The 15,187-nt window shown below is 37.6% G+C and overlaps 2 protein-coding genes across 2 annotated transcripts in view; one reads left to right on the forward strand and one right to left on the reverse strand.

Annotated features, from left to right (window-relative positions):
* The first annotated feature begins 1,038 nt into the window (after window positions 1-1,038).
* Window positions 1,039-10,796, forward strand: LOC127507121 (brain aromatase). The gene is made up of 10 exons (XM_051884031.1): window positions 1,039-1,193; window positions 3,974-4,147; window positions 4,228-4,378; window positions 5,598-5,752; window positions 5,828-6,004; window positions 6,537-6,651; window positions 7,217-7,328; window positions 7,413-7,575; window positions 7,826-8,067; window positions 8,295-10,796. Exons 2-10 carry the CDS (start codon window positions 4,003-4,005, stop codon window positions 8,559-8,561), a joined length of 1,527 nt encoding a protein of 508 aa, XP_051739991.1. The 5' UTR covers window positions 1,039-1,193; window positions 3,974-4,002; the 3' UTR covers window positions 8,562-10,796.
* A 90-nt stretch (window positions 10,797-10,886) lies between these two features.
* Window positions 10,887-15,187, reverse strand: part of ap4e1 (adaptor related protein complex 4 subunit epsilon 1) — an 11,605-nt gene continuing 7,304 nt past the window's right edge. The window contains exons 16-21 of the mRNA XM_051884030.1: window positions 15,062-15,187; window positions 14,434-14,680; window positions 13,748-14,290; window positions 13,464-13,654; window positions 11,331-11,491; window positions 10,887-11,238 (exon numbers count right to left, since the gene is read on the reverse strand). The exon at window positions 15,062-15,187 is cut by the window's right edge and continues 13 nt beyond it. Of these exons, the coding sequence (XP_051739990.1) occupies window positions 11,078-11,238; window positions 11,331-11,491; window positions 13,464-13,654; window positions 13,748-14,290; window positions 14,434-14,680; window positions 15,062-15,187 (1,429 nt within the window). The 3' untranslated portion in view covers window positions 10,887-11,077. The remainder of the gene's footprint in view (window positions 11,239-11,330; window positions 11,492-13,463; window positions 13,655-13,747; window positions 14,291-14,433; window positions 14,681-15,061) is intronic.

A 15,187-nucleotide genomic window follows, 5' to 3' on the forward strand; every position in this document is an offset into this window, starting at 1 on the left:
AACAAACAAACAAACAAAAAACTAAAAGAAATAACAAAAACTTCAGCTAAAATTAAAATTAAAAAATGAAAACTAATTTAAAAATGGATAAAAACTATAATAGTATCCCAGCGATACTAAAATAACACTGGTCTGCACGCAGTTTTCTTCTGTGGTGGATCTGATCGCAATCCGATCCTTAAAACCTGCTTCTTATTATGCAAATAATGAATATTGATTCGAAATCAGCTTTCTTTTTTCGCTTGAAACTTCTGAAAAAATACACATAAAAAAATCAAGTCAAATGCAATAAACAATATTAATTATATATTCTCTTACCGGTTCACTGTCATATGCGACTCCTGAGTGACAGTCGTGAACGAATAGCCTACCAATCTTCTCTAAAGTAATTTTTACCACTGTAGGTTTTTCTTGCGTTTCCAAGAAAAGAGAGAGGGAGACCACAGCTTGGCAAGAAGAGAGAAACACCAGTGAAATATACAAAAATATAACATTGTGACCAATCAAAATCAAATATTCCAGACAGAGAGCCATTTAATTATCCAGAATTTTACATAAGAGATTAATGAACATATCACCTAAAGTAGACAGCATGTCTTGTTGTGAACTCAATCTTGCACATTTTGCACAAATAAAAACAAAAAAACCCCTTAGATTCCAGTTTAAATGGAAGCAAGCTGGTTCGCATTATAAAATTTATTCATTGTAGGCCTGCGGTACGAACTTTAAGAAGCTGAATGAGTGCTCACATTTCTTTTGTCTCACATCTTTGGTGGATAAAAGCTCATTCACTCCTGCGGTTCTGGGTCAATCTGACCTGCTTTTATTAAAGGCCCTTCAGGGAATGAATGACAGCGGATTTGGAACTAAGACAAAGGTCAATAAACCCCTGAAAAAAATAACAAGAGAGGGGGAAATGATGTGTGTTTGGCATGAAAGCTCTAACAGCATCCCACATTGCCAATTTTATGTGGTTTTATTCTGGAGAGTAAGAAAGCCTCCATAATTGTTTCATTGTTCAGGTCTGGACGTGTCCGCTGGACTGCGTTGGGATTTCAATGGCACTTTACAAGCAAAATCAAGGGTGTATCCTGGCAACCGGGGGTTTAAACAACTTTAAGACTTGGGGAAAGACTATATATTGGGGTAAAACACCAGCTAATGAACTTCAGCATGATGGGAGCATGAAAACGGTAAGACTGAGCTACTAAACCGCACATTTAGAAATGAAATAGATGCAGATCTAAAGAGGTGAGTGTGTTTGTTATATAATTACCCCAATCAGTTTATTCAGGTGATGCTAATTCATTAGGCTGAGCTGTCATAGTTTCTTTGAAATCAAATCAAGTTTTCATATGATTTCATATGGTTCATTCACATCAAAGCTCTTGCAAAGTGTTTTATGAAGTTTTTCATGCAGCTTATGAAAGCTGGTTGTGTACTTTATTTCTTCTGTGGAGATATTTAGCAGAATTGAAGCATGCAGCATGTCAAGTTCAGTTTTGGGTGTAATTAATTAAGTAAGTAATTTAAACAATAGTGGATTTAACATTAAAATTTAATGTTAAAATGTATGTTTTTATTGTAACCTTCTCCCTTTATACACATTGGTCAGTTCAAGTATAATTTATGCAGTTGTATATTGTTTATCTGAAAGAATTAAAGGTGCAGTTTTATGTCCTTGTATTGTTCAACTGGTCGAGGTTGATGTGATTTTTAGAAAGTAATAAGTAATCCAATACTTTTTGAGAGAGTAATTAGTACAGTAATCTAATGACACTGTTGGGGATGTAATTACACTGTAAAAAAGAATTGTTGGTTTTACTTAAAAAAAAGTTAGTTACCTGGCCTTAAAATGTTGAGTATTGAAATTAAAAATTTGAGTTAATACAATGTGTTTATCAACAGAAACTCACATATTATCTGAACCAAATTATTTGAGTTGATTTGACAAAAGAAAACGTGATGAATTATGAAAATATTTTTTTTTTTACAATGTAGCTAGTAATTAATTACTTTTTTGGAGTAACTTACCCAACACTGATCAAGTTTCAAAAAAAGCACCACAAAAGTATCACAAAAAATGAGCAGCACCGTCTTTACCAATGTTATTTTAGTAGTATAACTGATAGTTTTTGTTAATATTTTGAATTAGATTTAAAAGTTTTCACTTTAAATGTGATGTATGTAGTTTCTGCGACACTAGAGGCATCTAGCGGAATTACAAAAATAAAGCATATTTTCAAACAACCTTGCAAAGTCCCTTTGGCGCGTCGCCCCTCTCCAACTCAAACATCATAAACACAGCTGTCACGGGTGCTTATGAAGGCATGTCTCAAATAGGTAAAAGTAGGCTACTTTCAGTAAAAGGTCCACATTTTAGGAATACTTTTAGCTGTGTTGCTATGTGTCGTGAGGAAGCAACTGAGTAGATTAATAACAGCGATATAATACATCCCTCAGGACACCGGGCGCATTTTATTTTATTTTATTTTTTGACGTGACGCGTCACAGCTGTTTGAGGCTGTCTACATTGGACACATCAGAGTAAACACAATAAACATTTGTCTTCCTGAACGGGTGCATGATGATGCTTTATGGCACTGAAGCGTCCATTATTATGGCATTCGAAAAAGACCAAAAATAAGACTTTCTGCTTCACGCACTCGATCTCTCACTGAACGTAAAGTCTTAGTCTATGGCAGACTCGGTCCTGGAGGGCCACTGTTCTGCAGAATTTAGATGCAACTTGCCTCAACACACCTGTCTATAAGTTAGCTACTATAGTATAGTATATACACACTTTTTACAAAGGTGTAATGCAATGTATTGTGTATTGCAATGTACATACAGCATTTTAATGAGTGTTAGAAAAATTGAACACTAATCACTCCACTGCAACACGTGAATGACATGTGACATCTGCCTAGACGCTTCACTGACCCACGTGGTTTACCTGACATCTGCGTCATGTCAGTGATTAACAAAATACCCAGCATACCTTGTTTTGGCAAAGTTCCACAGTAGCATGTATCATCTGTAGAGAGAACATCTCCAGAATGCACCACAACAAGCTCTGTGGACAAAAATAAATCCAAGATGGCGGATAAAACAAGAGAAATGTTTATTTTATAAATATATGTCATTCAATGATGCTGAAAAGTATCAATTAACCTTCTGATGCTGCTCGTGTGGCGATTTTTTTTTTTTATTTAAATGAAATGAATGTACTATATTTTAGTTCGATAATGTTTTTATCTAGTATTTTGTATTTTTTTTAGGGGATTTTATGATACTAAATTATATTTATGGAATAGTTATGATCTATTTATTACCTGTTAACCACTTTTTTGAAAATGAAATTTCCAACTTAAACTGTCATAAGTCTTGAATGCTTTGGAGCGCCGATTTTAGTTTGGTCTCTTTTTAAAGAAGAATCTTGGCAGATTATTGCTGAAGTGAAACTAAAAAAAGCAAGTTATAGACATTAAAGTTTATTATTATGAAAAATGCTTTAAAAAAAAAAAAAAAAAAAAATTGTATATGAAATATATATTTTCCAAAACATGTTTTACTCTAAAACTGTGATAAAATCAGAGCCATGAATCTAAACAAGTTGTGTTCCAAATTTGAGGTTGATATCTCAAAAAATTAGCTTTCAGTAAGATTTTGTTTGGGCGCAGTACCAAACGCTTCCACTAGATGAAACTCGCTTCCCATTCATTTCCAATACGCTCATTTTTGACTGTGAACAATACTAGTGTGACAATTTTTTTCAGGACCATTTAACCTTTTTGAATCATGTCCATGATTTCTTTTTGTGTGTGTGTGTGTGTGTGTGTGTGTATTCACATAGCAAGTACCAAAACCTTTACCAAGCTTCGTACCATTCTGCTACTCAACATGCTAACAGCTAACTAGTGCAGTTTTACAGTGCTGTTTCCAACATTTTAAGATACTTTAATATATTTAGGTGCACAATATGCGTCTGTAGATGACTTGATGATGGAGCAGGTCATCGAGGGTACGGTAAACACCGGCGCTGTGGTCCAGGGAACATTACTGGTGCTGACGGGAACGTTACTGCTGATTCTGCTACACAGAACATTTGGAGTCAAGAATTGGAAGAACCAATCAGCAGTCCCGGGTGAGTTAAAACCAATAATATTCACTGGGAACAACCTACCAAGTGGTTACACTAGGTGAGATGTGCTTGCTGTTTTTCAGGTCCCGGTTGGTGGTTGGGTCTCGGCCCGGTTCTGAGCTACAGTAGGTTCCTGTGGATGGGGATCGGGACTGCATGCAACTACTACAACGAAAAATATGGCAGCATTGCTCGGGTTTGGATCAACGGGGAAGAGACCGTTATACTCAGCAAGCAAGTTCTCAAAAACATAAATGTCATCTGTCTAACACATGATTGCACACGTAAATGTAAACTATATATGTAAACTAGGATGTCCTATTTCTCAATTTTAGTACTGTAAACCCACAATCTTACAATGTGCAAATTTAAGTCAATATAATATACGTTACATATTATGAGCAAAATTGTTTTAAATGTAAAAGTAACAAGAGAAAATTGAAAAAGTACTAAAACTACTATGCTACTTTAAAGTGTCATCAGTGGTGGAGGTTCTCCATACACAGCGCAAAACCCGATGTGGTAACATTACTGAAATTTTTCTGGCAAAAAGGTCCAATGACTATTGTCAATAGTGTAGCTATGTATGAAGCACAGCTCACACACAGAAGTCACTTTCAAGCAGCTTTCTGCTGGTCAACATGGCGAAGCCGCGTGACAAATTTGAACCTGTTTTGCTTGGGAAATTTTTCGCCTTCGCGCAAAATTCCCAATAACGTGGCTTCCAATTTAAATGACTGGATTTCGCCTGTGAAAATTTGCCAAACAACCATTAATGTCACCGCACCTTAACTGGTAATGAAATTAGTTGTTGATTCATTTCATGGTTCATAAAAGTGCTCAAGAGCACCCCCTATGAGGCCGAAACACAATTTTTTGGTACAGTCTGCTACTCAAATCCATAATGGCCAATTATGTCACTTAAGCCCAAAGGCTGTGCATTCAACTGTGTGCGTACACTAGCGTACGCTTAAAAAAACGAAGTATACTCAGAGCTTTAGGGTGCGTTTACACGTCAATGATGTTCTAAAAACGGAAACGTTTTCCTTCGCGTCTTTTACGTACAGACGACAATGTTGTTCACAAGGATCCGCGAAAACGACTAAAAACGCTGTATTCTGCTGTCAGGCCAGTAGATGGCGATGTCACTTTGTAAAGAAACACTACGCGCCTATAGACTGAACATGTAATACGCATGCGCATGACATCACCGTTTTCACAAATTTGCATTTTTGTAGTTTACACGGAAACAATAACGGTATCATTTTCAAAAACTTGCACTTTGAAACCTGTTTTTTTAAAAGTTTGCGATTTCAGGCCCCCAAAACGCCGTTGTCGTGTAAATGAACAAAAGTTTTTATGCAATTTGTGTAAACGGTGTTGTGTAAACACAGGAGGGCACCATTTTGGATGGGGTAAAATTTTAGTGTAAAAAAACAAAAAACTGTTTCAGGTCCTCCGCCGTGTATCATGTTCTGAAGAGCAATAATTACATCGGGAGGTTTGCCAGTACAAAAGGTCTGCAGTGCATCGGCATGTTTGAACAAGGCATCATCTTCAACAGCAACATCACACTGTGGAAGAAAGTGAGAACATATTTCACTAAAGGTGGGTGTTATTCACTGGTCTCAGATCAGATCCTACACAGAATCATCAGAATCTATTGTTTATGTGTTTGAGTAGCTCTTACAGGTCCAGGTCTCCAGAAATCAGTAGATGTGTGTGTCAGTGCCACCAACAAACAGCTTGACGTCCTGCAAGAGTTCACAGACTGTTCAGGACACGTGGACGTGCTTAATCTTCTGCGCTGTATTGTGGTGGACGTTTCCAATAGACTCTTCTTAAAAATCCCTCTCAACGGTCAGCCTGCAATACAAGCATTTGATTATTGATGCTTAAAAATAATGGTTCCTTAGTGGTTCTTTGGGTTACTCTTTTTATCAAGAACCATTTTTTGGCTTAATGAGGTTCTTGAATGGTTCTTCAGAGCTAGACAAAAATTACTGATGTCTCACTTTAGATTCTTTTGATCTGATTGGTCTGATTATATCTATTACCAGAGAAGAAGGGTGTAAAACTCTTGATTATGCTGTAATACTTCTGATGAATATGGATGACTATGGATGAATATTTCACAGTACACTCTTAAAAATAACAGTTCTTTATAGGCATTGATGGTTCCATGAAGAGCCATTCCATTCCTCAAAAAGTTATTTATATTGGAAAAGGTTCTTTAGAATATTAAAATGTTCTTCACACTAAGGAAAGGTGGTTCTTTTAAGAATGTTCACTGAAAGGTACTTTGGGGAAACATGGAGAAAACCCTCTTTTGCAACCTTTATTTTAAGAATGTAAGATTACTAACTTCTCTCTTTAAACTTGTTCAATCCAGAGAAAGACTTGCTGATAAAGATCCATCGGTATTTCAGTACCTGGCAGACGGTTCTCATTCAACCAGATGTTTTCTTCAGACTGGACTTTGTATATAAAAAATACCACCTGGCAGCGTGAGTCCACCTCAGACGTAACTGAATTCATCCTTTGTATATGTTGTGTCAAGGTTTTTTGTACCAAAAACGACCATTTTCCACTCTCTCTCTGACGTGTAGAAGTCACAGCCTTTTGCAGTTTTTGCTACTGTGCCTTTAAGAATTATGCAAATTATCTCTACTTTGATTGGTGAAGGCAATAACTTGCAGCTTGTGGATTTAGTGTTCGGTCCATATTGTTGGCCTTGCTCCATCTTTTGATGATTGTTGTAGATTGTAGTTTGAACAAATGGTCATTTTGGACATGCAAATGTTTTCATTTGAAGGTTCTGTGAGCAATTTTTTGCATTTATTCTGGTAACAGAAAAAAGGTCAATTTTAACAAGAATTTGACACATTTGAGTTTGCCGATACATGATTTGGAGGCCATTTTGAAGAAAGGGCACGTGGTTGAAAGTATTGTGTGGTCTAATTTGGTGGCAGAAATTCAGAAATCACTAAAAGCACCATGAAATCATCTCCATGCAGTTAAATATCTAGATAAATTGTTCATACACCCCCTTTAAGAAGTGTTTTCTTGCAGTAAAGAGCTGCAGGATGAAATGGAAAAGCTTGTGGAGCAAAAGCGACAGGCCATCAATAACATGGAGAAGCTGGATGAGACGGACTTCGCAACGGAGCTGATATTTGCTCAGGTGTGTTCGCAAACACGTACTCTTCATGTACCATCTCCTACATTAAAGCAACAGCAAGTGTTAACGTACCACATGTGTCTGTAGAACCACGACGAGCTGTCTGCGGACGACGTGAGGCAGTGTGTGCTGGAGATGGTGATCGCCGCTCCAGACACCCTCTCCATCAGTCTGTTCTTCATGCTTCTGCTGCTGAAGCAGAACTCTGCCGTGGAAGAGCAGATAGTACAGGAGATACAGTCTCAGATAGGTATGGTAAACCTTTCACAAGACAACTCAATCGAATGCAGGACTATATAGTTGGAACATGGTAGCTAGTTTTTTGATGGCCCAAGGTGGCTTACTACCAGCATGACCAAGATCATCTACCAGGTCAAACTTGGCCCCAACAGCTAGTAGTCCAATGTAGACCAGCTAGAAACCATCAGAAACTGGTTTTAACTGGATTTTCCATGTTCATTGTGCATGATAAAAGACGTACATCACTCTTGTCCTCTCAGGTGAGCGGGACGTACAGTCGGCCGACCTGCAGAACCTGAATGTTCTAGAGCGCTTTATTAAGGAGTCTCTGAGGTTCCATCCGGTGGTGGACTTCATCATGAGACGGTCTCTGGAGGATGACCACATCGATGGCTACCGGGTGGCAAAGGGGACAAACCTCATCCTGAACATCGGACGCATGCACAAGTCTGAGTTCTTCAAAAAACCCAATGAATTCAACTTGGAGAACTTCGAGAACAATGTAAGTGCTGGGAGAATCAGGTATGTAAGATCATACAAACCTGGATATAAAGGGTTTTTTTCTTCATAAATTGGTGCATTTGTAGATTTTATACCAATTATTCATATTCTTCTACAAATATCCAAATATTTTGTATATTTTTTCAGTAACAGAATGAACAATATTGATCTGTGAAACTAGAAAATGAGAATGAGTTAACTATACATTACTCTGTACATTTCTCTCAGGTTCCCAGTCGTTACTTCCAGCCGTTCGGCTGTGGCCCGCGGGCCTGTGTTGGGAAGCACATTGCCATGGTGATGACAAAGGCCATCCTGGTGACCCTGTTGTCAAGGTTCACGGTTTGTCCTCGTCACGGCTGCACTATCAGCACCATCAAACAGACCAACAACCTCTCCATGCAGCCTGTGGAAGAGGATCCCGACTGCCTGGCCATGCGCTTCATTCCACGAGCTCAGAACATCAGCGGAGAAACGATGCACAGCAACACTTGAGAGCGCCAAATGACCGAAGAAAAAACTTTTAGAGGTGCACTGGGGAATTTCCTTTCACCTAAAAGTTTTACACCATATTAAGGGATTAGTTCAGTTCAGAATTAAAATTTCCTGATAATTTACTCACCCCCATATCATCCAAGATGTTCATGTCTTTCTTTCTTCAGTTAAAAAGAAGTGAAGGTTTTTGAGGAAAACATTCCAGGATTTTTCTCCATATAGTGGACTTCACTGGGGATCAACGGGTTGAAGGTCCAAATGTCAGTTTCAGTGCAGCTTCAAAGAGCTCTACATGATCCCAGACAAGGAATAAGGGTTTTATCTAGTGAAATGATTGGTCATTTTCTAAAAAAAAAAAAAATATATATATATATATTTTTTAATAACCACAAATGCTCATCTTGCACTGCTCTGCGATGCTCCACGCATTATGTAATCACATTGGAAAGGTCACACGAGACATTGCTGGAAATACCGAGCAAGTGTTTACAAAGCGAATGTGCAAATACTAAGTCAAACAGCCTTTACAAAAAAAAGGTAAAACAACGATGTCGGACGATTTTGAAGTTGGAGGAGAAAATGATGTTTTTCACCCTAACGCGGTACTTCCGCCTACGTCACCTTTCCAACGTGATTACGTAATGCGTGGCGTGAGCTGGTGCAAGATGAGCATTTGTGGTTAAAAAGTATATACTTTTTTTTTTTTTTTTTTAGAAAATGACCGATCGTTTCTCTAGATAAGACTCTTATTCCTCGTCTGGGATCGTGTAGAGCTCTTTGAAGCTGCACTGAAACTGACATTTGGACCTTCAACCTGTTGAACCCCAGTGAAGTCCACTATATGGAGAAAAATCCTGGAATGTTTTCCTCGAAAACCTTAATTTCTTTTCAACTGAAGAAAGAAAGACATAAACATTTTGGATGACATGGGGGTGAGTAAATTATCAGGAAATTGTAATTCTGAACTGAACTAATCCTTTAGGATAACTTTTTTTTGTGATTTGACTTAAAGGGTTAGTTCACGCAAAAATGAAAATTCTGTCATCATTTACTCACCTTCATGTCGTTCCAAACTTTAGTTAATTTTCGAAACGCAAATTAAGATATTTTTGATGAAATCTGAGAGGTTTCTGTCCCTCCGTTGGCAGCTACGACTACCACTTTGACATTTAAAAAAAAAGTACATAAAGAGATCGTAAAACTAATCCATATGAATTGAGTGGTGTAGTCCAAATTTTCTTAAGAGTCTCGATCGCTTTAGTTTATATGGTGAACAGATTTAATTTAGGCTTTTATTCATATATAAAATATACAAACTTAAGTTGAACTTACCTCAAATTCAGTGTTGCAAACCAGTCAGCCTGCGGTAACATCATATACAGGTATTATAAAGACGTCCTTGACCAAAACATAGACGACTTTGTGTGAACTTTTAAAGTGTTCTAGCTAACTCAAACAAACAAACACAAGAAAACTCAGTTGTAGTTTATGTCAACAGGCAATAGCAATGACAACAAAACCATTTGAAATATGTTTTTCTTTTTTCACGTGTACTGATCTGTACATTGCGCTAATCTACAGTACAGAACTTTAACACATATGCATTCAACGGTGATTATAGTAAATAGTTCTACTAGCTTATTTGCTATGATCTGTAGTGCAGTATCCAAACTAACCATGTAAAAACTCAACATGAAACGGCATTCACAAACCATTTTACTTCCATAATGTGATGTATTTCAGAGTTAAACAGTAGATTTAATGAGAAAAGCACTTCATTTTATATACTTGAATTGATTGGATCATGAAAAGTGGATGTTAGATAAAAGAATGGGACTGAAAAATTAGGGCTTGGTCAAAAATAGTTGCTCTCGAGGTGAAGCAAGTACATTTTTATCAAAGATTACGACGACAAACATTTTCCTTCCGAATAATGTTCAATTAATCATTTAAAATACGAAAAGGTACATGAGTTGAAAAAGTAAATGAGGTCAGTTTTTATTTCATGTTGTCATTGTTTGAGGTTGATCTTACGCATCTTATATTAAGAAAATATTTTAAAGAACAAACTGTTTAAATATTTAATAGACATGCAATATTTCTATTATTATAAAAATTGAAATATTTGATGGCCATATACGCACTGCTTTTTAGAATATGCAAAACTACTTTTTTTTTTTGCTTTAATAAATTGTACCAATTACTACAGCTAATAAAATGACACTTTGAAAACAATGTTAAAGCCATATTTCTTTTTTTCCTCGAACAAATAAACTTTGAAGAATGAATACACCAACCAGAAGAGACCAAACCACAGGCTGGAAATGTTTAAAATCAATAAATACTTTTTACTATATGTACTGTGACACAATGCAGTAACTGTGTACAAAAAATATATATATCATTAAAATTATTAGTCAGAGCATAAGACACGCAATACACAGGTATTGCTTTCAAACAGTCATTGCACGACAACTGGAGCTTCCCTGGAAGTCTGGCCGAGGGTTTCTGGATGGTTAATGTTCTGCGAGAGCTCTCTGGCAGTGGTACAGGATGCAGTCTGGGAGAGCAGGGTGAGGAGAGCGCAGCCACATGGCCAGAGCAGCGCCGTTCACTCTGCAGTGCAGAAGACAGGGGGCGCCACTGAGCAGCCGACATGCTACTATTCCCTCTGAGCCTGAAAGAACCAAAGAGTGTGTAAATTACAGTTCAATTAGGATGTGAAAAGTGGTAAAATGACTGTAAAATGAAAGCCATTGTTCTGTGTACCGATGATGTCCACTACATGTAGCTGTAGGGCGTCTTTGAGAGCGTTCAGGGTGGTTCTGAGCGGGTCACCAGCAGCTGTGAGCAGTTTCAGATTCTGTTTGACATCATGAGACAGAGACAGCCAGAGTTTCCCATATTCCTCTGTGGTTACAACCAAAGGCCTGTGTGTGGCAGAGAGAAATGAGTTCAGTAACACAATTCACAGCTTAAACAGAACAAAATACTTTGAGGTAGAGCTGCACGATTCTGGATAAAATGAGAATCACGATTTTTTGGTTTCAAATAGAGATCACGATTCTGAATATACAACCAAACAAAATAACATGTAGTTTACTAGAGGTTCTGACAAAATGTAAATTGCTGACTCTAAAATGTTTGAATGAATTATTTAAAAAATGGTTTTGAATTAATTCAATGACTCATTAATAAATACTTGTTTCATTGCTGGATGAATCAGTGTTTTTGAACGAATCTTTTGAGTGAACGATTCAATGACAAATACATTTTTTAACAGTCAGTTGTCGCCACCTAGTGGAATTAGATGTAATTGATACAACCATTATTTGACGCGCCAAATTCGTTTCAAAAGGTAGTTTGCTCTATTTTGATCGCTATCGTAGACATCGGTGTTTAAATACTAACTTAAAACTTATATCTTAGTACTTCTGTGATAATGTGAATATTCGTAACACAGAAATAACTAATGTGTGATTCAAAACGGCTCTCTCTGGCTCTGGCAGCACGAACACAGATTTGAACGTTCAGGTATGATTTTGACAAAGACGCGGGAGAATCGTTGTCATTAATAAAGTAGGATTGCTTGGGTGCTTGAATCGAGATCGCGATCTTTTTACGATTAATCTTGCAGCTCTACTTTGAGGTGATTTGTTGTTATTTGTATTTCACTTTCATTTTATATTTAGTAGAAGGAAAAAAAAAACCCTGCTTTTTAAATTTTTTTAGAAACGACAACCTGAAATCGGTCACAATTTGCACAAATTGACCTACACAAGTTTATGTAGGATGAGAAATATTTATTTTACATTAAGCAACCAAACAAACATATAAAGGGAAAAAAATCACTATAGATATGAATATTTTTCTGACAGGTGCAACTGTGTATATATTAAGATTATTTATTATAGGTAACTATAACCATTGTTACTTGAAATACAATAAACATTAACTGATATAGACTTATTTAAATTTAGCTAGTTCCCAAGGAAACGTTTTCTTATTTTCATTTAATTCACAGGGTTAGTTCACGCAAAAATGAAAATTAAGTCATTAATTACTCACCCTTATGACGTTCCACACCCGTAAGACCTTCGTTCATCTTCAGAACACGAATTAAGATAATTTTGATAAAATCCGAGCAAGATAATTAACGCTTTCAGATGCCCAGAAAGCTACTAAAGACATTTAAACAAGAATACTTTTTGTGCGCCAAAAAAACCCCCCAAAATAACGACTTTATTCAACAATACCTAGTGATGGGCGATTTCAAAACACTGCTTCATGAAGCTTCGAAGCTTTACGAATCTTTTGTTTCGAATCAGTGGTTCAGAGCGCGTATCAAACTGCCAAAGTCATGTGATTTCAGTAAACGAGGCTTTGTTACGGCATAAGTGTTTCGAAATTTCAATGGTTCACCACTGGGGGGCGTGACTTTGGCAGTTTGATACACGCTCCGAACCACTGATTCGAAACAAAAGATTCGTAAAGCTTCGAAGCTTCATGAAGCAGTGTTTTAAAATCGCCCATCACTAGATATTGTTGAAAAGTCATTATTTTGTTTTTTTGGCGCACAAAAAGTATTCTCGTTACTTCATAACATTAAGGTTGAACCACTGTAGTCACATGAACTGGTTTATATATGTCTTTAGTAGCTTTCTAGGCATCTGAAAGTGTTAAATATCATAATTTGTGTTCCAAAGGTGAACGAAGGTCTAACAGGTGTGAAATGACATGAGGGTGAGTAATTAATGACATTATTTTCATTTTTGGGTGAATTAACCCTTTAATTATTTAATAAAAAAATAACCAAGAATGTTAGTTTTTAATTGTTTAATAATAAATATGTTGGAAAACTACAGTAAGGTAATGTTTAATGTAGTTTCAGCTACACATTACCTGATAAAGTCCGCTGTGGACAGTGTCCCAGAGAAAGAGAGTGTGTTTGTGTGTCCTGGCTGTGTTTGATAAGAGACGGTCCCGGTAAAGGACACGTTTGTGTGAGGGTCGTCCATCAGCAGAGCGTAATGACACACAGACGTACTCCGGCCCTCCAGACAGTCTACGACATTCCCTCTCAAACTCGCCGTCTAAGATAGAAGAGTTCACATTCTGTATTATATCTCATATGCCATCATTATATTATAATATATATACACACACACATCTGACCCGTTACACACCTGCAGCTCCTCACAGGTCAGCTGTACCGCAACATCTTTTATTACAGTCTCTGTGCAGTTACAAATGAAGATCACAAGCAGCAAAGCTTCATCTCTGAACACTCGGCAGGAGGCCAGAGACAGGCTGGGGTCAGAGGTCAGGCTGATGACATCAGAGTGAGGTAGGTCTTTGAGGTCAGGGGGTAACAGCGCGGTCAGATCTGAAGACACGGATGAAGGATATTTGTCCTGTATTGTGTTGGGCCGCACTATCACCATATCACTGCCCAGTATCTGAGACGTGTTTGTGCGGCGGTCTCCTTCCATGTGTTTGTTTTGACCCAGTCCATTGGCTGTGGTGGATTTGGGGGTGTGGTTAACACCGGAAATGGATGTGGCCGGCTCCTCCTCCAGCAAACTGCCGTACAGTAAGCTGTCAGTCGTGCTATGCGAGGAGCGGGAGGAGGAGACGGAGGATCTCTCGCTGGTGCCTGATGATGATGATGACTCATGTGGGCGGGGCTTTTTTCGAAAGCGAGGAGGCGGTGCTTCGGATTTTCCCAGCTAAGAGGAAACAGAATAAACATTTATACTAAAAATGTAATGAATTTCTGACTACTTTTGAATGTGGTTTGAGTCGAATTGGACTTGCGTACTAATATTTAATGCCAGATAAGATAAAATCTGTCATAAAATCATTTTCTCACCAGAGATATGGAGTTCTGTGCTCCCAAACCAACAAACAAAGAGGAAGCCAGCTGCTGTTTGTCCTGGTTTTGCGTCGGTGGCTCTGGCTGTGGCTCTGTTCGCTCTGCTGCCTCCTGCTGGCCGGAGGACTGAACTGCAACGCTGGGTTCGTCCACTGGAGGTGCTGATGCTGCTGTTTCTTTTTGTGGAAGATACCCATCTTTCCCCCAAACTCTCTTTACACCCTCAAGAATCACAGTGCTGGACCTGAATCAAACAGTAATATTGTGAAATATTATTACAATTTAAAATAACTGGTTTCTATTTGAATATAATGTAAACTGTAATTTATTCCTGAGATCAAAGCTGAATTTTCAGCATCATTAATCCAGTCTTCAGTGTCACATGATCCTTCAGAAGTCATTCTAATGTGCTAATTTGCTTCTCAAGAAATATTTCTGTTGAAAACACTCTTTTAAGTTCAAAAGAGCAGCATTTATTTGAAATAGAAATCTTTTGTAACATTATAAATGTCTTTACTGTCACTTTTGAACAATTTAATGCGTCCTTGCTGAATAAAAGTATTTCCTGACTCCAAAATATTCAGCAGTTGTGTTAAACCAGTCAGCATGATACACAAGTACCCACCCTGCTTTCTGAGAGAGTTCAGTGCTGTTGCCCGAAATTCCTGAACTGACGGACAGCATTGTGGGAGACTGTCTGTCAGTGATGCTACATGATGATAAACTTACAGGCAGAGAAAAACTGTACGGC

Source organism: Ctenopharyngodon idella, chromosome 24 (genome assembly GCF_019924925.1).
Source record: "Ctenopharyngodon idella isolate HZGC_01 chromosome 24, HZGC01, whole genome shotgun sequence".
Lineage (NCBI taxonomy): Eukaryota > Metazoa > Chordata > Actinopteri > Cypriniformes > Xenocyprididae > Ctenopharyngodon > Ctenopharyngodon idella.

Excerpts from the sequence above, each read along its gene's own strand:
- LOC127507121 (XM_051884031.1), top strand. The coding sequence starts at position 4,003 with ATGATGGAGCAGGTCATCGAGGGTACGGTAAACACCGGCGCTGTGGTC. Across the intron at positions 4,148-4,227 it reads GAACCAATCAGCAGTCCCGG|GTCCCGGTTGGTGGTTGGGT; the intron begins GTGAGTTAAAAC and ends GCTGTTTTTCAG. Across the intron at positions 5,753-5,827 it reads GAGAACATATTTCACTAAAG|CTCTTACAGGTCCAGGTCTC; the intron begins GTGGGTGTTATT and ends GTGTTTGAGTAG.